This window comes from Helicoverpa armigera, chromosome 5 (genome assembly GCF_030705265.1).
Source record: "Helicoverpa armigera isolate CAAS_96S chromosome 5, ASM3070526v1, whole genome shotgun sequence".
Taxonomy (NCBI): Eukaryota; Metazoa; Arthropoda; class Insecta; order Lepidoptera; family Noctuidae; genus Helicoverpa; species Helicoverpa armigera.
In genome coordinates this window covers 237,073-258,984 of record NC_087124.1, presented here as the reverse complement: position 1 = coordinate 258,984, position 21,912 = coordinate 237,073, and the positions used below count along the sequence as shown (strand labels likewise).

Sequence of the window (21,912 nt, the reverse complement as noted above, 5' to 3'; positions counted from 1 at the left end):
AGTGTATTCGTGAGTAAACGCATGCTATTAAAACATTAAGGATATAAATGGAACTTGTTAAGAAGGAAGGAAGGCTCACGATAATTTTGATTTCACACTCACCCAAATGAGTGGAAGTAATTATTGTCGTTATCGTTTTAATCATGGTACCTACGTTTGGTAAGCCCGGGGTAGTAAATAACGACAACTCATTTAAACAAAACATTATAATAACAGTTCGTACATGCGTATCTAACTAATATGTTATAAATATTTTAACACAAATGTTAACGTAATTATTTACTTAAATAATGTTCTCGTCAATTACTCTCTCAATAGAAAGTGTTTCTTATCAAATAAATCTTTACAAACTGCAAACACAGCTAAAGTACTAATCACATGTTATAAAATTTATAAAAATTGCTAACTCCGAACAATTACATGTAATCATTATAAAACTATGTACAATTCTATTTACTAGGGCATTGATGTCAATTAATTTTACAAACTATTTCACAGTAGCACTGCTGGTGAACTACAGCGGTAAACTTAAGCTATTATAATCTCAACAAATGGTACTAACGTTTCTGCAGCCAACTTAGCTAGTCACTCGCCGACTTGGCGTCTATTGATACTGAATTAGAACTTAGGTACTGTCGTGCTGATGCATATATCGATAGAGCTAATAAATAACCAATAATCAGGAGGTATATGCGATCAGAAGAGTCGAGGAATCACTTGGCAAAATATACATGGGATCAGATCAACTTATGTAGAGGAGGTACCTATATTGTTGTAAATTGTAATTAAGTGTCGTACGAAGCAATATGAAGGCATGGGCCAACGTATTTTGAGTCCTCGTTACAATTGTATAAGTATTTATTCCATCATCATGACTCACAACAACTGGTACTGCTTGTTGTTCGCCAACACTTTCCGCTTGAACACTGCGGGTCGTATGTGCATCGCGCGCAGTTTCTTAGGGTCTATTGTAGCATACGCTGGCGGAAGACCTGACGAACCGAGGGGGGAAGGTTCTTCCTCGTATAGTACTGGGGCTGAGGGTGACGCGTATCTCTGCTCATTTTGATTAGGTTCCCTTTGCAAGTAGTGTGTAGCTGGTATGATAGAGATCGGCTGTTGGCTTGCGTGAGGGTGACTCACTGGTAACGCGTAGTTTGACGGCGCAGGCGGGTGGAAGAGAGCCGACTGACTGGAAGACTGTACAGGGTAGCAAATGGGAGTTATGTGGTGAATTGTGACTGGTTTGCTTTTGAGCTTGTTGTTAGATGGCGGCTTCAGATGCTTCGTACGCTTGTGGTTGCTAGTGAGAAGTATATGGGTCGGGACTGGCCGGCTAGTGGGAGGTCGATCATTTTGCAATATGATAGCGTGACTGGGATGTCCGGGGTGACTCATAGCCATCGTAGAATAGTTGGATGGCGAAGACGGCTCGCTTAAACCGGGAATATAAAAATTTGAAGCGGAAACTGGGTGATTGCTATACATATAATTATGAGGCGAAGAATTGTTATAGATTGGTATTCCAACAGTATTCAGAGGATCTGACTGTCGATAATTATCTGACGGTGCACCCTTTTCTTCTAAATACGTTTTTGTAGATCCTGGTAATGGAACATCATTTTTAGTTTCATGATTATTTACAGTGTCTTTATGATATTTATCGTTGCTTTGTTGACCTGCAGTTCTGTTAACTGGTTTGCCTTCCTGTCTAACAGTACCGGCTTCTGTAACATTTTGGTCTTCTAGACCTTTATTCTTTACTTCAGTTACTCTATTATTTTCATCTAGAGCCTGGTTATGATAAGTTTGTGCCTTGTCTTCGCTGGGTCCCGGGCCCTCGGTCAGAAGTAGACGGTGAGGTTCATGTGGTCTGCCAGCGTGGGGTTGGTGGCGTCTGTCAGCTCCTCCCCTCTGTCCTGGAAATGGAACTCTGTTATACATACTTTACGGCATTTTCTAGTTTGCGGAGGGGTTAGTATTAGAAATATGAAAGTTATTTTCAGTCGAAGATGACACCTCGTGTCAAATAAAAAATAATCATGATGAAAGAACTGCCAAAGGAGTGCCAAGATACAGCGGCCGTAGTGTATTTTGGTTGCGTATTATGAGCACATGTAAGTGCACAAAAATACTGTATTACATTATAACGTATATGGTGACGGCACCTTGTTATCATGAGCGGCGTCGTCCCAGCTGAGCTTCTTGACGCGTGCGGGGATGGTGGCGCTCGGCCACGCCACGCCCGAGCGGCCCGCGCCCCGCGCCCCCAGGTGGTCCGACATCAGCGACGCCACGCCGCCGCCCGCGCTGCCGGGGCCCGAGCTCGCGGGGCCTGAGCTTAAGGGGCCCGGGGTTAGTGGGGCCACCTTACTGCGGGGGATGCGCTGGGATTGTCGCGCTGAATCTAGACCAAATATGTAGACATTTTATTCACGTGCTACTACTTAGTAATTTGCGTTCATGCAACGTTGGCACTGCGCAGACATCGGAAAGCATCAACGCTCGTAAGACCCAAGTAAGATAAGGGACTTTAAAAAACTAAGTGAATGGAGGTAAAATAAATAAGCTCACTATTATGGTGTCCTTGCGCCGCACTGTTTGCCTCTTGCTGCAGATCTAAGCTGGACGTAGAGTTGGCGAGTATGGTGCTGGCGCCCGCGCTGACACTCAGCAGCGAGCCCGCGGAGCCCGCTGGTCGCAGCACCCCTGCAGTGGGCAGCACCCCCGTCACCCCCGTGCTGGTGGGCACGTGGGGGGTGGCAGGAGTCGGGGCCGCTGGGGGCTTCTCGTGTGTCACGTAGCCGGAGCCTGAGCCACCCGCACTGCGCTTTGATCGACGACGACTGGAATGCGTAACGAAAAATGTTAGAGATAGTGTTTCATTATTTCGACGTTTGCTTTAAATGTGATGTGAAGACACCGTCTTGAATTAAATTCCTGGAGTTTTTTTTTAATTCACATTGCAGTAGGGGTCTGCACCGTAACTGCTATCTTGGCAGATTTTCTTTATTTCTTCTTACTTTAAACTTTACAGGACCAAAAGCAGGATATGCAAAGAAGTAGAGAACGTACACAGTGTATATGTATCCAAGCAGCGCGCAGACGAGCAGCGCCAGCGCCGCCAGCGCGCCGCCGAACATCAGCACCACGCCCCCTTCACCCGCCCCGCCTGCCCCGCCCGCCCCCGCCGCCGACGTCCGCCGCAGGTGCACTGTCACCGGCACTGATGTCTGAGAACATACCAGACGTTAATGTTTAATGATGACCAGTAATTTAACTAAGAACTGCCATATCCGCCTAGTTGTCTGCTTCCAGTGTCGGATTTACCAAAATATATAGTGGGCATCGTGAGCATGCGGACAACCTTAATTTACTTGTGCGGTCACACTTCTTATTTATGCACTGCCCCTAGGTATATGTATACTCCCTATATGCCACCTCTAAGTACTCCCTATAAATATGTTCATTAGGTACTCCTCCTAAGAACGGACTTATAATGTCCTTTATTATATTGTCCCTTATGTATTACACCTGTATACTCCCTTATGTACTCTGCCTAGCCTATGTACTCTGACTAAGTACTCTGCCTATGAACTCCCTTATGTACTTCTTTACGTACTCTATATACATCTCTATTTACTCCGCCTATGTACTCCCTTATGTACTCTGCCTATATACTTCTTTATATACCTACTCGGACTATGTACTATGTACTACACCTATGTAATCCCTTATGTATCACACCGACGTACTCCCTGATGTATTCTCTCTGCTTGATTGTGGACTACACAGTACCTGTCTGGGCGGCGCGCCGGAGTCCCTGGCGGTGGCCACCACGTGCAGCACCGACGCGTTGTGCGCGCGCAGGGCAGAGCTGCGCACCCACACGCCGCCCGACGCGTTCACCACCAGCGCACTGACATGTTAGAAACACCAATTAGTAGGAACTATTGGCTCATTCAGAGTTGAAAACACAAGAAGCACGTCTGGCCAGTATGTTAGTAAGATACAGCCTTTCTATCGTCCCACTGATGGGCACAGACCTCCTCTTACACGGAGAAGGATTGAGCCTTAATCACCAAGCTTGCTCAATGCAGGTTGGTGATTTCAGATTTTATAGCCCAGGTTTCCTCAAGATGTTTTTCTAAACCTTTTTAGCAGCCATTGGTGTAGGTACTTGCCTGACCTAGAAGCGAGCTCACACACTCATACATGAAAGGGTGGTGCTTTACCCACTAGGCCACCACGACTTCGTCGGGCCAGCCTAGTCAGTTAATAATGGAGTATTCACTCACTCAGCTCCGGAACCTCGCAGCGTGAGCGTGACGTTGTCCTGCTTGTCTCCGTCGAAGACGTCGAGCTTGCCGACGGGCAGCAGCTCGGCGTCGCCGGCGTCCTCGTCCACGCGGAACTCGTACTGCGGGTAGCGGAACCGCGGCTCCCACTCGTTCACGTTCAGCACCGTGATGTTTATTGAAGCTGTGTCGTTCTGCAGATGACAAACTATTTTCTTTTTACTGTCATAATGCAAATATTTATTTTTGAATCAACTGAGAATGTTTAGGTGTCGGCTTTCTATGGCGTAGCTGATGGCTTCCTTGAGGTTCATGAGACTTCAAAGTAAAAAGTTGCAAAATTTGGAGATGACTTACAGAAACTCCGTCGGTGACCATGACCTGGTAGTGATAGGAGTCAGCCGTCTCGTAGTCAAGCGGTCTCCGTAGCACCACTTCGCCTGCGCTGTTGATCGCAAACTTATCCAGAAACGATCGGTCTGACACGTAGAACTGGAGGTTGTTCTGGAGACGGAAGATAATGGTAAATGAGTGTTATGAACGTGATTATAATACGTCTCATATAAGGAGATCAGCCAGCTGCTCAGGAAATATGTGCACAAGCATTTGCGCAGACTTAAGTACACTCGCTATTCCTTCACTCTCAAAGCCCGGTGGAATGGTAATTCGATACGAACGGAGAGAGATCAGGCGCAGGACCGACATTAACGTGCTCTCCGATGCACAGGTGAATCAATCACCGACTTTCAGACTACGGGCTGCTTTATAAAACCCACAAAGCGAATTCGAGCCGAACCGGGAATTGAACCCGAGACCTCGGTAATAGCAGTCATACTTGCGACTACTAGACCAATGAGGCAGTCGTGATTACCAGAGCACGGGAGCACGATTGAGTGGTTGCACATAGCTGGAGCGTATAGGTGTATACCTGCAGGTTGTGTTGCGGCGGCGGCTGCGTGTGCAGCGTGAGCAGCGTGTCGCCGAGCGGCGCGGCCTCGCTGACGGCGGCGGCGTACTGGCGGCGCCGGAACCGCACGCCGCGCGCCGCGCCTGCCCGCGACACGCCCAGCGTGCACAGCGCGTAGCGGTCAGAGTTGTCTACTTGCGTTGCCTGCAATGTATAATTACATCAATAAATAACTAAATAACTCATATCTAGAATCTACCTAGCCATTCTTTACTATATTGAAAGCTGATTCGGAATGCAATACGCAGCAGTTATTTGTGGAGCAATCGACTGTCTTCCACAACCTAGCAATCGGGTAAGCAGATACTCTTTACGTTAATCTATGGTGTATGAGTAAACGATCGTACAGCACATTTATCTGAGTCATCGTTATTACACCTGCTTAGTATAAATCTACTCACCATTTATATTTTTGCACTTACACCGCAATTGCACAAACAAATGCTTAAGCTGCAGTGTGAGTCCAAACAAACAAGTAACATTTGGTACCTTTATAACAATAGTGACAGGCTGGCTGAGCTCCTCTATAAGCTGCTTGGTAGCAGCCACCTGTCCGGTATCCTTGTCCACCAGCACCAGGCGTGCATTGTCGCCGGTGGCCGAGTACTGCAGCGGCGCGTTGATGCCCAGGTCCTGGTCTGCCGCTGAGATGGGACCTGGCGATGTGGCCAGGATTGTGCCCTGGAAACACGGACAATAACTGCTTAATGTTGTGTAGGTAATTTGGTAGACATCCAGATTTGATGAGATTGTGGGAGTGCAAAGCTTTAGTTTTGTAGGCATGTACTAATTACCATGGATTAATAATACCGCTATATTATTATGTTCGTGTTATTTCTATTAATCAGAAGAGTGCTATGTTTGGTTGAAGGTTGCTCTTAACTATTATACCTCTTTAGCATCTTCAGGCAGCGTAGCAGTGTAATGTTCGTGCGTAAACTTGGGGTTCTGATCGTCGGCGTCCAGCACCTGCACGTGCAGCACGGTGTCGTTGTGCAGCGGCGGCGTGCCCGCGTCCTGCGCGCGCAGCGTCACCGTGAAGTTGCGCAGTGTCTCGTAGTCTAGCGGCTTCTTCACCACCAACACACTGTCCAGCTCGTTCGGGAATCCCAGGTACTCCTGTAGGATGGACAAAAATGAAAATGTTGAATAATTTGGCCATGATAAAGTTACGCATTATTGTTGGATATGGTATGGAATGGGTACTTCATAAACGAGTTCAATTCACATAGATATAGGTGTTTCCTCACATGATGTGGTCCTGGCAGCACGGAGTAGTGTATGGTGGCGTGCGGGCCGGGCTGGTCGGCGTCGGCGGCGCGGGCGCCGAGCGCGAGGCGCGTGCCGGGCGCGGTGAGCTCGGACAGCCGCGCGCGGTACGGCGCGCCCAGCCACGCCGGCGCGTTGTCGTTCACGTCCCACACGCGCACCGACACTGGGATTATGAAGCTCTGCACCACAAATCATACATTTTCTATTAACACAGCTCTATGTTTACAAGAGGTACCTGTTGAAATTCTAATCAAGCAGGGCGTAATCTACCACGGAATTTTATGGATTTTTTTAAGTACACTAAAATCCTCCTACATACTTGCTTAGAAATAAAATTTCCTCTTTGGAAAACTCCTAAATTAGGAGACAAAGTGAATTATTAGATGGACTCGGTAAACTTGATTGGGCAAACTTTCCCCCTAAACTTTGCTGGAGTTAACGTGAAGAGACTCACGGGATCAGTGGTCCTCCGTCGGTCACAGCGCACGTTGACATACACGTTGGAGGGCCCCAGCTTCTCCTCGCGGTCGAGCGCGCGCAGCAGCGTGAGGTTCTTGGTGCCGGGCGCGATGCCCACCGCCGCGCCCTTCTCCTGCAGCCGCAGCGTGATGTCGCCCTGCTCCTCCGACGGGTCGCCATTCACGCTCAGAGTTCCTGCAACGAGGCACTCAACGCTATAGAACCAAAACAATATTGCTTACACTCGATTGTCTTCCTAGACATCACGTGATTCAACAAAGCCAGCTTATAAATTAACTTTTGACTATCACTATTGCTTAACAGAAATAAAATTGATTTTATCCTATATAGAGCAAAGCGAGCCAAAAATCGTTAATCAGTTCTATTGTAAAAAACAGGGAGGGCCACAAGGCTTAACGAAATATTAATTTCCGGAGCGACTAATGTAAAAGCTATTTCAATCAGCTGTGAATGTGGCAGTTATGTTACGTATCTATGGATCTATACGATTTTATAATAATGTAATGAAGTTATTTACCGATAACACTGCCGACAGGTGTGTCCTCGCTGATGAAGAAGCTCTCGACGGCGCCGCCGTTCATGAGGTAGCAGCGACTGTCCTGGATGGCTGCAACAGAAGCAACATCTCTGTCATAAGGACACCTCGTCAGCGAGTCCTCATGGACGTAACTGTAGATATTGGATTACCTCCGAGCCTCTCTGTGTGTGCTGCACAAACAGAAATTATACCGATATCGTTACAATATTAGTGATTGATAAATTATACGTATCATAGGTTGAATCGTAAAGAGCCATGCAATGATTGATGTCCGGTACCTAAGTGGTGAACCTATATGTAAGCGATGACAAAGATATGAAAATATACATGGGTATTGATGACTAAACATATTTGTTTCCTGGCATATTGAATATCCATCACGCATTATCCATTAATTCATATTTCACAGTGTCCCGAATTTGGGTCAGTAATGTAAGGTCATTTCGATCATATATTGTTAGATATTTTGATACATTGATAGGTTTAACGTTTTCAGGTCGCGGCATTACCTCGTCCACTTATCTATCCAGGACACGGCGCGGGGCGGGGGAGTGGGGGTGAGGGAGGTCATTTCCTCCTTGTAATGGAACGTTTGCCTACTTTTATAGATTACTGACTTGAATAAATGGACGTATGCAAATGACTTGTTCCTTGGAACTGGACTGGTCGATGTTAATTCGGATAATTTTTTGTCGAAGCGCGTTTGTGTCTTCTTTTAGGCCGTTCCTAGCTTCATTGTCTATGTACTTTCACTGGCTACATTTGACTGGATCTTACTAATCAAATGTATGACCTTCATGAAGCAAGAACTGCGAGGATTATTGGTCGAAAGAAACAGTTGTAATACGTCGTGTGCAGCGAAGCGTTTAATTACAATACGTACTTATGTTAAGCAGTTCCAAACGATCACGGAGGATATTTCGGTGTGGTTTCGTTACTTCCCCTCGTATGTCATGTAAGTATAACATTCAACAAGTTCATTAGGCAGGTGCGGAGTAAAAAAACCGCGGTAGGCACAAAAACTAGGATTTATAGAAGCGTCGCGCGGCGGAGCGTGACGTCAGCGGCGTACGCGATGTGAGTCACTGCAGACGCAACGCGATGCACGAACCGTGGTGTACGAACATACTGAACACCCAGGGGGCCGATTCTCCTAAGTTAATAATGACAAAATCGAATAGAAATCGAATCGCAATATGATAGCAATAGCAGTTTTAACCATATCGGGCATTCTGCTACTAATAAAAGACCAATCGTATTCGATTGACATTTGATTGGTGTGCGATTGGTCTGGCCATTTTGGTGATTTTGGTCCATACGGTAGTTTGCTGTACAATCATTTTGCAATCGTAAATCATTTGCAGACAAAATGATTCATTATTGAATGACAGAAAAGGATAAAAACGTTTATTTCAAAGAAAAAATAGCGGAATGCCACATACGCTTCAATCGTAATCGAGTCGGGATCGGATCTCAGTCGAATCGAGTCGAACGTGAATCGTATGACGCTTAAGTAAAATTAGGAGAATCGGGGCCCTGGTCTAGAGTATGCGAGTGATTTCAATCCCTGAGACCAGACTGTCACTATACTAGGCCTTGTTGACCCTTGCAACCATTAGATGTACCTGCCTATATAGGTAAGACCTATGTCAGTCACAAACACGCTATATTGCACTATATTGCGTGACAGATCTTGACTCCAGGAGAGTTTTTGTTGAAGTATATAATCTCGTTGGATAATTTGGCCACGAGTCTTCACTTTCGCTAACCATTACCGCAGCGATTTTCTGTCCGACCTATCACGAACGCAGCCTAAAAGCATCATCTTGGTTCATAAGTTACAGAATTATATTATAAGTAACATTAAAATACTATAAGTGGAGGTGTTCGCATAGTTTCATCGCAAATAATGACCGTCCAGTGAAAGTGACTCGAAAGTTGACTAACAAGCGATTTCAAATTGATTATTTAATTTTACTTCACGTTTAAGAAAATAAAAGGGTGTTGCACTCCACCACCCCTCCTCTATGCATCAACATTGCGCTAGTTACATGACGTAAACTATTAGCTAAGTAATGCAATCTTCCCGCTAATTACACTATACATCAGAGTTTTTCAGCCAAATGTAATACTGTGCTAAGGAAAAATCAATTAAACAGGTAACATGTGTAATTATGGTCGAATACGTGCTAAGGGAATATTGTTTTGCTTTTCTTCTAGCTGCAGTCACGCCATAGGTCTGTACTTTTGTACGGGTCAATGACCTCCGCGTAGGGTAGTTATTGTTGACATAAACACATTTTGCGAAACTTGTTGAACATTAACACCACATGAGGTATACACAACAATAGATATACAACAACACACAATAGTTATGACATCAGTGCAAACACAAGACAGCTTGTCGCATTTCTGAAAAATCGAGTTCATCTCTCTAACACAAATATTGGTAAAGTTGTTTTTGTGAAATGGTGAGGGATAGTAATGAAATGGTATGTTACCATTGATATGCATTATATGTATTGAACACTTTCACAGCTCTAAAAGAAAAATAATAAAAAAATACAGTTAGTGCACAAAATGGATAAAACTACTCAAACTTGTAACATGCACTATGTAGTGTTTGGTGATTGATACATCAGTGGTTACAGTACTACTAGGTAGTGGTGAAGTGCGCACTTGTGCTCACTCACCGCGGGACTTGATCGAGAGCGCTATGGCGGCCACGGTGGCGGGCGGCGCGGGCGCAGCGCTCGCCTCGCCCACGCGCCACGACAGTCCTGTGCCCAGAACCTCACTACAGTGTGGGTCATATGCCTCACGGGGAACACTTCATACATCGTCATCATCTTGGTCAATTCCAAAAGAACCATTTGGAAGCGACCTAAGTCCGGAGCCTGCTACCTTAGTAAGATCGTCCGACTACCTCGTTGGTGGCTGTTCTGTCTGCCTATACTTAATTTTATTATCTACCCACTATAATAAACTTCAACGCATACTGTTGATCTAGCAAGGATTTATAACGTTGCCAGTTCAACACTGAAAGAACCTTTCCTAGATTCCTCAATTGGTCTTCAGTAATTTACATAGTTTGACCCATTCTCCTGCAACATCCGACTGCCGTAATTTCCCACGGCAGGCCGACAGCTAACAAAACTAGTGGAACAAAACAATCACTGATAAAGTGGTTCATAGTGGAGCTAATGAAACGTTTTCATGGCAGGTGCGCAGGCGGCGGCAGAGACACGGCACCGGAAGGTGGTCGCGCAATAAATCCCCAGTTCCGGCGGCCCCGGGAACATGGCGCGGGTTCAGGGCACCGATGGGGCTCGCTTCCCCTTCATCATCCACGCTTTTGGTTTCGTTAAAACTGTCCCAAATGTTTGAATTCAAATAAGCAAGTCAAGTGTTTCAGTTGGGTCAAATCACCCTTTCACATACGGTCCTTCTGCTTTTAATAATTAATGATGGCATCCCTAAATTTAATAACATGGGGTTCGAAGCATGAATATCGCACTTGCAACAATAACACGTGAGCGAGCCATTAGCCATGCAACCTGTCAGTGCAATGGCTTGGACACGCGAACATGCTCAATCAAGCTATTTGTTGTAATTGTTTATTGATCAAATTACCTCTACTTATATTGCGCCTGAGTGGTACATTTTATAGAAAATAAACAAGAAAATAAAAAGTAAGAGTATCGTATTTATGGCTCGGGCAATAAATAAGAAATTTTATAAAAGCTGTTATTGTTTCTTGGAGACCAAAGGAGGGAAAGCCATGTTTTCACTTACAAGTAAGTACTGATAGCAGTTACCAATAATTTCAAGGACAATTTATTCTATAAACGACGGTTACGTGCGCCGGGGAAAGGCGGACGCGATCTCTTCGCGAGATGCTATCAGTCGAGTTACCAGCTGACGATAGTTTCCGATCTGATTCGTCATCGCGACCGTCATTACTGCATTACGCGCGCTATTACCAGATAATGGACGCTTAAACGGTTTATCTTTACTTTCATCGCAAATATACGGCATTTTCATTGTCAGCTCGTAACATTGTTAATGTAATATTGATTGTTTATGCTTATTACTGAAAGTAATACAAATATAACGGATTGAGTAAATTGATTTACTGTACATTCTTAGTGTGCCAGCTTGCCCAAAAAAATACTTCTATCTTGTTGCATGTTCTTTCACATGATCGTCTATTAACAGATGAAGTACTCAGTGATCTCTGCAACTGTAGTGAATATCTTGACATGAACAAAGAGAGCTTTTGTTGTAAAATGTCGTTGGCGTATCTTGTTCGGTGTCGACGGCGGAAGCACGCATGGCGGCGCGCGACCCCTCGCTGCCCACCACGCCGCCACTCACTTGTGACATGCACACTGACCACGCTGCCGCACCATACTATAACGTATGACTAATGATTCATAACAAGTATAGTAACTATGTGCATACCTACTCTTTAGAAAGCCTGAAATATCTTTTCAGTCTAAAATGTATAGAGTCAAAAAATTTTAAACTTCAAAGTAGAGTCAAAGTTTTTATTTAAATAAAATAAGGACCACTATGGCCTAAGTTTACCAACAATATAAAAACTTTCTTGAAAAAACGGTTTACTGGATAGTACACGACCACGTCCTTTCAAAATACATATAGCAGCGGCGTAGCGTCGGGACAAAAAAAATGCGTTTTGACAATTAGGACTCCAGTAGGCTATTCAGTGTAAGGCAATCTGATCTGGTGCAAGATCAAATATAGTCGCACCGGGAGCACTAAACATGTCAAAATCTTTTCAGTTTATCGGTTGTAGTGGTATTGGTAATTACAGTTGTTAGCCCAAAACCCAGATTCGGTATTGTCAGTCACATCGGATGGATGTGCCCACAACCTTACACAATATCTACTCGAGGGGGCGGCAAAACTTAACCAGGTACCTATTACTTGCGGCTAACTAATACTATTATGTGCAGCAAAATCCAATGCGGGTTTATACTTTTTGTACTTTAATTTAAGCTGGAAAAATCAATTTTCGTCGCGATAGTTAACTGGCCACTACAGAATCTATTACCATTAATTCTCCGCTCTATATTCGGAAATGAAATATCAATTAACTGCCAATAGTCGGCACGTTATACCTTCAATGTGAATCTTCTTCATAAAGAGAGAGTGCTGCGCAGGCGCACCGACTTCCTTATATAACAGTATTAACAATTTAAATTAACAACAGAGCAGATTGACAAATTAATGTTGACATTCGCTTTGCCCCGGGACGCTGGACGCTGGACTTAATCAATTTGAGTTTAGAATTTAAATGTTGTGCAAGATAGAGATGTACTTCAAGCTCTGATTCCTTGATTAAGATTAACTTCGTAATACTTAAGTGTACACTTTTCACGACATTACGTCATCCTCATAGCTCTCACATTTTTTTATTCGCGCTTAATAACAAGGATTTCCTGTAATATGTAGTTGTTGGATAAGTACCGTATTCCTACAGCCTCGAACATCTTCACATTCGTGGTCATTCAATATTAAAGGCTTTAGAAACAAAAGGAAGAGTCCGTTTTGTTAGCTGCGGATTATTACGACGATTTGGAGAACAATGCATTTCCGACAGCTTCTCATGTACCTTGTGTTGCTCCACCGATAATGTGTTACTGCAAGTACACGCCGCTGTGCCGCGCTTGTATCACTCGATAGATGAGTCCAGAACCTTCACCTGTCAATTATACTGCTCCGGAAGGATACTTCAGTTTTGTTGAAAACTCTACAGCTGTTTCCATCGATCAAATACTTATTACATTGCAAAATAATTAAGTATTTTTTACAAAACGTTTCACGTCTAATCAGAAGTAATAACTCGTGAGTATCTCATTGTTTCAGTGTAATAAACTATGCAGCATGTGCAGTAAGCACGACATGCCAAGACTTATGAAAATATTATGTACTCCTTATGCAAAAATCCTTTTACAATGTAAATATTGTTCTTACTACAGCGAGCGATGTCAACATGAAAAATGTGCTCCCTGCAGCAACGCAAGATACGCGGAAAATACCTCCTAACATGAACTCGTGGATATTAAGTAAAGTGTATAATTAGCGGCACGTCTGGTGGCCGCATCACGCCACACTAGAATGAACGTAAATTTCAAAAACATTAGTATGTAGACCACGACAAGTTGCTCCAATTTTTACCTTAATATCCATATTTCATACCTTTCTTGCGTGCGGCTTGAGAATATATTGCCCGATTTAAATCTTAACTGTTATTTAATTTTTAAGTGTCGACATCCAACCGTGTTCGCACGAACTTTCTGTGAACCTTAATTGAACCCAAGGAAGTAAATAAACCTTGCATGCAGCCCTTCGTATGCACATGAAAGTGGAGCGTACGACTTCAATAACAATTCAAAGATTACAATCTACGATAATGATATTAGATTGCAATCGAAACGATTTGTATCGTGTCATGTTTCAATTTCAGCTACAAATTGCATAGTGGTGACTTGCGAAACGTCATTACAATATCGACAGCTAGGACCTGTGGAGTGTTATACAAGTGTCCGTAGAACAAACGACTCATTATACGTTTGTAATGTTTGACGAAATTCCGAGCATAAATAGCGTTGCGATATTTCCCTTGGAGCTGGTCCCGCGACCGTTACCTCACGGCACTAAGTTGGGACAGGAGGAAGTCGCGACCGGAGCTAAGAACAATGGACCACCGAGACTGATCGGACGACCGCCTAGTAGCCCCCAGCGATGCAATGTTGTGCCGGCTAAGTATTATTTAGTAACCAGTACCTCAGTATTTGTACAGTTCAGTACTACAAGAATATTATCGGATTAAATGGTGTGACATGTTTTTCCAGGTAAAGAGATTATTATCTTGTGAAGACACTATTGTGTCTCCAAAGTGATCATTGACGCTGCCTGGTATGTGGCACCTAACAGGGCTGCTAAAATCAAAGCTTACAGTTTTTTAACGACGATTCACTCATGGGATAGTCTTGTAGAAAGAAAAAGTTGATCTCATTTTAACGTAAGCGAAGCGGAGTTCGCGAATACGGTGTTGGCTCACAGCTGGAGACAGCTGCCGGTGTGAGTCTGATTCAAGTGCTGTCAGTTGACATGTCGTAATTGTGTTCATTGCCAATTAGTTGCTTATTGTTACGATAAGTTTCAGTTGTCGGTACTAACACACTAGCTAAATTGGATAAGCTCCTTATTTTTCATCTACATTTCGACATCAATCATTGTCAGAAACATTTTAGGTCATGCAGGCGGAGTAGGTATTTCTACCAAATTAATTTTGAAACTCCTTCCTTAGTTTCTTTCCTTCAAATAGGAACTATTTAGAGTCGGTCAGCGGTGAGTGCAGGTCGGTACATATTAATTAACAATGGTAGTGTGCCGAGCTCCGGTCGGCGACCCGTCGCGCAAGCCGCACGCGACATTACTCCCGCAACGAGGAAACCATTCACTTCTAGATTACTGATAACATAATCTATGTACCATACATGAAAAACACGCCACAAGCCTAAAGTAAGCAATTAAAGTTAAAGCATAGTAGAAAACTACAGCGGGGTATACAAGGGCTTCGTTAAGTTTGCATATGTTCTTACCCGACCGTCAAGAAGGATAATGTTTATGTTAAGCACCGTAATACACATAATCAGTACTTAACCCGCCAGCACCCGCGCCTTTAGAAATCACACGGGCTCTCGCGCGTAGAGCATTTTGCTCACGTTTTTGAATGTTATTAAATGCAGGTTTTACCAGGTGATATTATTATTTCTCTATTTTATTAAATAAAATACACTTTATTTAATCTAAAAAACATATATTTAGAACTTTTTTTATATTATTATTTTTTATTTTAATTAACAATCATACTTAGTAATTTGCACGTCTTCTAAGACAGTCTCGCGGAAAAAATTAAACAAATAAAAAACTTTTCAAACAATAGCTTACATGTATAAGAATAAATAATCTCCATCATATATGCGACCTTTACATATATCACATAATGTATGACTATGTTCGTTACATAAAAATTTTTGGCAGTAAATGCAGCACTTTTTGGTCTTGCGATTTTTGCGCCTTCGGCAAACAGTGCAGATTCCATTTGGTTTTTCTTGTCCTGGTATCTCGAAATCTGGTACAAAATGTTTTAATCACTTGCTGTAGAGGATATGCAATGTTCTGGAAGGTGTTTCTTCTTTGGATATGTGGCTGTATTAGTTGAAGAGCTAGTTTTTTCAAGTAATCTCTGCGCGTTATGATTATATTTCTGTTTTCCTGGTAAGTGATTTGACTGTTGATTCCGGCTATGTTAGTTTGTTAGGAACGTGAAAAATAATCTCAGCGGCCACCTACATGCTACTCTTGCAACAGAATTTTCTTCTTTGTGAGTAATATTGTGAGCTCTTGTCCTTACATTAGAACGAAACGGATGGTCCCACCTTTGCCTTCGTAACACAGCTGATTCCCCAATGAAATTGAAGAAACCTCACCTTCTACTTCTGATGAAGATTTTTCAGTGTCCTTATAATGATCACTGTGCTCACCGGCTCGATTGCTTTCAATATCATTGGCCCTAAAAGACGGATCCTCAATGTCTTCCTCCAAGTCTTCTTCCATGAACCACGCCAAAATTCTTTCATCTTTTCTATCCATCTATAATAAAAATACATGATAGTATTTTATGACAGTAATTTAAAACCATAATATTACATAAAAGTAGCAGTAAAACCAATAATATGATGAAAACAAAAAATAAGTCACGAGGAGAAAAGTACTTACGTCGACACCCGCGCGATGAGCAAAACGCCGCTTGATGGTACACGGTGCAACAAAACGCCTCGTCCGAGCGACTAGAGCACCCTGGCGAAAAGTGAACTGTATCTAGGGGCGAGGGATGGGTTAAAACTCAGCTACCGAAAGAACTATGTCTGTACGCATAAGTTTCACTAAATGGCTCGTGATTAAAATTTACTGTGAGCAAAATGCTCATAGCGCGAGTGCTCGCGGGTTAACAACCAAAACAACTATCTATGTATCTCATAAAAACATGTGACGTGAATTCGTGCTACGCCGCTACGGAGTTGCTACGCGAGGACATGTCAATCTTGGCCTCGTAGCGCCGCGGGGTCGTAGCGCCGGTCAGCGAACGCCCCCCCCCCCTCACAGAACAACCCTCCAACTTGTTTGATCGCGCCTCGTTTGCACGCTGCGATTTCCTTTGTTTGACACACTTTACTTTTGTTTTTTCGCGTCAAACTTGGGTTGGATTTGTTGGAATTGAGCCAGAATTTGATTGCGAAGTATTTATTATAGTTTAAAATAATTTCTTTACAAATAGGAGGAAACTTAAATCACTCATACTATGAATCAAGGCGAAAATAGCTACAAAATGTTGAACTGATGCAAATGTACCATCAATAAAAGGAAGTAGATCCAAATCCCAAAACATTATTATAGAGAAGATAATCATAACAAAGATAAGATTATTTAAAGTCTAGTAAACGCATTATAAAATAATGTTTGTGTGATATTGTAAACGCCTGACAGTCTGACGGTGTAACGAGTGTAACTCTCGCGCCGCTCACCGCTGCCAAATTATCCTTAGGAAACTCGAGCCTTGTTACCTCGCTGCATCTCTCGCAATCGCATTCTTGTGCCCACTGCGCAGGTGTGTGTGCAGTGTTTACATCGAGAGTACAGTTACACTGTCGACGTTATAATACGAGATAAATTCGATACTCGGCCTTTACTTATGAGTTATGGCACTGAAGTCGTTGATCGGTTATTATTTTTAAAACGCTATTTATTATGCCCCTCTCAGGTAAAGAAGCTCAAGGCTTCTTTGCGGCTTTTCTTTAGGCCACGATAGTCAAACTAAGGGTTTCTATGTGCAATTGCTTAAAGCAAAGAATTTTAGTTTAATACTCGTTTAAAAACGATTGGTCAATTTATTAAGATCGTAATTGGCGGTAAAAGTGGCACTTTCCGTCCAAATTGGAAAAGCATTGTGCCGACATCAGCGCTAATGGTAACGACTGGTCAGTGAATGGTGTGAGAGCACGCGACCGGTCAGCGTACAATAGCGCAGCGTCAGCACCGCGCCGCGCGCCGCGCGCTGCTCATTCATGAATAGCGCTGCGCTTGCCAAACAACGCGTCAGTCGCACGCGCCGATACTCTTGTTACGCTTATCAATGTGCCAATTGTACGATCATTATTATAACAATAAACCCATTCACCGCAAACAATTACCCAACTATAATAAAATATTTGTAAATTATTTATAGCATTCTCGCAATCCTACGCTAATAAACCAGCAATCAATGGACTTTATGAACGGTAGATTAGGGCCAGGCGTATACCGCTATTCGATTTCCACTCAAGAAAATATGACGCTTGCAGCAGCAGGAAGTGTTGGATAATTTCACGCAGCTATGAACCACAATAATCAATATAAATAATTTAGTTTTCAATTTCCCGATGCAATAATCACAATATAATCATTGTTATGGTCAGCTGGAATGTGCTGGAAGTCGCGCTTGTCATGTGTTTCGGATGATGTGCTTGATGTTACCTTGTGCATGGATGTGGCGCGCCAGCACGAGCAGCGCGAGGCACAGCGACACGGCGCGCATGCTGCCGCTACCGCTTGGGACGCATGCCGCGACCCGCCGCGCACGCTGCAACACACAAGCCTATGTTCTTACACAATACTTCAGTATTAATCCATCTATTTATAGCCAGTTAACACTCTGTATAGATAACATGATGCTTAAACCGAATCTAGAATAGTGAACCATCATAATTTGTCAGACATTTGTGGCTAACCACCTCAGCAACAGAACTGCTAAATAGCATAGAGTATTAAATAACGTTTTGATATAAATCTCCGTAGCGACGATTAAGACAATGTGCAATTAGACACTGTCTGACAAGATCAAGTAATTTGTGGCGACAGCGACTTTCGCGACGATGTCCGAGCTTACCCGTGACAATACGCAGCCTTTCTATAGAAAATGTTTACCCACAAGAAACGGAATGACGCTATTATCTTTATAATTGACAATAATTTATTTATACTAACTACTTTGTAGTTTAACTTCTTCGATTGGTTGCAATTTCAATTCATATTTAACTGTGCTCAGAGTTCGTATTAATTATGAAAGCCCTTCTAGAATCGGACACCTACTTACAATAAAATATGTACATATGTAGGTACGTCTGCAGCTCGCAAACCGAACCTCTCGGGGCTGTATTTAGAAAGCGGAAAAAACATCAGCATCAGAGCAGCCATCGCTGGCTCATTTCGCTTTCTTCAACCGTTTCGTTGTACATTTACATGTGCGCATTGTTTTGGAGCACTCTTATATGCGGTTACGTATTACCACTCCCAGGTGAGGAATACCTTCTGTGCTAAACTACACTAATAATGAACATGGTCAATCTGAAACAATGGTGTTAGGAACTTCACTAACCAACTCTGATCAACGATAATTTAAATATAGGAGCAGTGACGATTCTATGAAGGGTGAAAGTCACTGGAACGAATTTTCTTTCAACCATTATAAATAAATAAAACTTGATCAGACCATCACAGATTGCTATGATTTGGTAATTATATCATTGATATTGTATGATCAAGAAGCTAATTCAGATTAGATACATCCGTCGGCGACAAAGATCAAAAGAAAAAGCTACCGCGGTTCACATCTATGATTGGAAATCAATGCTATTAGCTGGCAATTCGTGATGCTCGTTAACATCTAACCGGCGATCTAATGTCGAATTGTGTACATTTCACTGAAGAAGGTCTGTCGAAGCACGCTAGCGTCATTGATGTGAGTCTTATAATAAGACATTATTCAATCTGTCATCGCGCCGCCATGGGAACTGGGAGCATGGGATCATTGTGCGGTTATGTTATCGTTACGGGATCTGCACCGAGCTGTGTCACTAGGCCACGTCAACTTGTAAGCTGTAGCAGTACATACATCATATAGGTAGTTCTTATAATTCACCAAACATATGGATTCCATGTCTATGTGTATTCGACAAGTTTAACTGCTAAATGTTCTATGTAGGAGTATGTCAAGGGTTCCGGGATCAAATTGCACATAAAGTCGAACACAGGCAAAGGATAATAAAACCTGTTGGCACACATGAGTGCGCAGGCGATCGCCGATCGAGTAACGAGGGGCGTCACGGACTTACAACTTCATCAAAAGAATACCTCGGTTAGGAACCGATTTTAATTGAAACTTTTTTAAATTCAGTATCGTTCTGTCTAGACCGAAAGCAATTCCAGCTTTGAATACCGAATAACGTATGGCTATGAAACGAATACGAGGTGCCGAAAGATTTTTCAAAGCCTATATGTACTTAATAGCTGTATAAGAAGTCGAAATAAGGTACAATTGTCAATGTGGTGCATGACATTAATAGGAACATGTCAGTTAGGGTAACAGTGTTTCCGCGCGAGCTGCCAGCCCCAGCAGCGGAGCGCGACGCGACAGCCTGCGAATCATTCTAGTTATAGTAGTTATTAGTTTGTAAACCTGCTGCATCGCCACCTAAACATCCGCTATTGAAAGTATTTAAAGCTACTGTTATTTACGCAAAGGAAGGTCAAGTGACTAAGCATTTGTTAACGATATTCACCAAGTTAGGAAGGAACTTGCAAAGTAATGGCAAGTTTTCTCTGGTATTTATCACCTGGTCGCACACAAACTTCATTTTGTATATAGGAACTGCATCACAATCGCACTGCAGATCCTGTTCTATTCGAATTATCCAATGATCAACAGTAGTGGTTCCTTTTGAAATACGATATTTTTGAAGGGGTACAAAGCATCAATAGAGTCCCGGAGAACATGTGAAACCATATCTCTAGTAGTAGGTTTACCTGTGGATCTCAAAAATGGATTGAGTTAAGGCTCATCGTGTCGCAGGCGGCATGCCAATGGGTAAATTGTTTTTGGGATATAAACCTGACCTATCGAATATAGTGATAGACATCAACATCCGCGAGTCGGCCGCCAGTTCCGATGAATGTATTCAGTGTAACTGCGCGGTTGTGTTTAGAGATGCGCATGTTTTGACTCGGCGCGTGCTGCAACTGGGTCTGACCGTTGTGCGGCGCGTCACGGTGCCGCAGCTTTTTACTACTGCACTACAAGCTATCAGGCCAGCCACGGCAACATGCGCGTGTACAAAATCATTTTAATTCCATTGATCACCGGCAGGGCTGCTCAGAAATAGGCAATATAGGTAGTATGAGAATTTGACTAAAATCTCATAACAAAGTGTATGAGAACAGATAGTGAATACAGATAGTCATGATAACACTATTGAAAGTGATAGTTATGTTCTAGATTTAATCTCAAACATCCTATAGACTCTGCGATTAGCATAACATCAAATAAGTTCAATTTGTAAAAATTAAAATAACGGTTGCAAGGTGCACGCATAACTATGTATTGCGGAAGCATGGATGCGCTGCGCCCCTGCAGGCAGTCGAGCGCGACTCTGCCGCCCGCGTCGGACACCGGCCAGGGGTGGAACACCACCTTAACACTGCTCCGTATCTCCTAACGTGATCTCCTGCACTCGTACGAGTATAGCTCTCAGACGCGTTAGCTAGTTCCGCTAGGGCAGTGTTGCGTCTTCACACAATAGCTCTCGATTGCAATACACCATTCTGCTGTCACGCCGTTAATATACAGCTACACCGTACTTACCTAAGTATGATTTAACCGATCCTTGCATACATAAACATAGCATAATTATACTTTATGAATTAAAAAGATTTTTACCTGTTCTTCGAAATCAGAAAAGTTTCGTAAATTCCAAATTTTTCGATTTGTTATGAAGCACTTTATTATTTTATATAAACTTCACAGGTAAGTTATATTGAATACACCGCAGATTTATATACAAAGGTTCATAAACGCACACAGGTAGTTCGGTTTCCTGGACAGATAGTACACATCGAGAACGCAAGTGGTTGCGCTACGCGTGAGTTCGCAGGTCGGTGGTGGCGCGGTGGTGCCTGTCGGTAGACTGGGGCTGCGGCGCCTCGGCGCGGCGGCCAGGGCGCCCGTGGGGGTGGGGACGCCACGGCCCGCTGCCCTCGCGCTCAACCTGTCTGCGTGCATAACGCCTTCCTAACACAAACACGTGCTCTTGTATTTTTACTACTAAACTCATAGTCCCACTTTTGCCCGTTGGGTGTGAACTGTAAAACATCAAAATCAAGGATTTCGTTGTACAGTTTTTGATGTTGACCACCTCGTTGGCGCAATGGTCTCCATTACTGTCAATCTG

At 43.3% G+C, this 21,912-nt stretch overlaps 1 protein-coding gene across 2 annotated transcripts; it reads right to left on the bottom strand.

Moving 5' to 3' along the window:
- Nucleotides 1-188: 188 nt before the first annotated feature.
- On the bottom strand, nucleotides 189-21,717 carry Cad96cb (Cadherin 96Cb). 2 transcript variants are annotated; one of them, XM_049842106.2, is made up of 17 exons: nucleotides 21,402-21,717; nucleotides 18,164-18,269; nucleotides 10,249-10,335; nucleotides 7,705-7,725; nucleotides 7,535-7,624; nucleotides 6,992-7,191; nucleotides 6,516-6,716; nucleotides 6,157-6,384; nucleotides 5,755-5,946; nucleotides 5,227-5,409; nucleotides 4,656-4,802; nucleotides 4,299-4,492; nucleotides 3,799-3,919; nucleotides 3,076-3,233; nucleotides 2,575-2,846; nucleotides 2,169-2,407; nucleotides 189-1,914 (listed from the first exon to the last, which is right to left on the bottom strand). In XM_049842106.2, exons 2-17 carry the CDS (start codon nucleotides 18,222-18,224, stop codon nucleotides 877-879), a joined length of 3,432 nt encoding a protein of 1,143 aa, XP_049698063.2. In that variant the 5' UTR covers nucleotides 18,225-18,269; nucleotides 21,402-21,717; the 3' UTR covers nucleotides 189-876. The 2 variants fall into 2 exon arrangements, with proteins under 2 accessions (XP_049698063.2, XP_021192294.3); XM_021336619.3 differs by lacking the exons at nucleotides 7,705-7,725; nucleotides 10,249-10,335 and having other exon boundaries at nucleotides 21,402-21,715.
- Nucleotides 21,718-21,912: the final 195 nt, after the last annotated feature.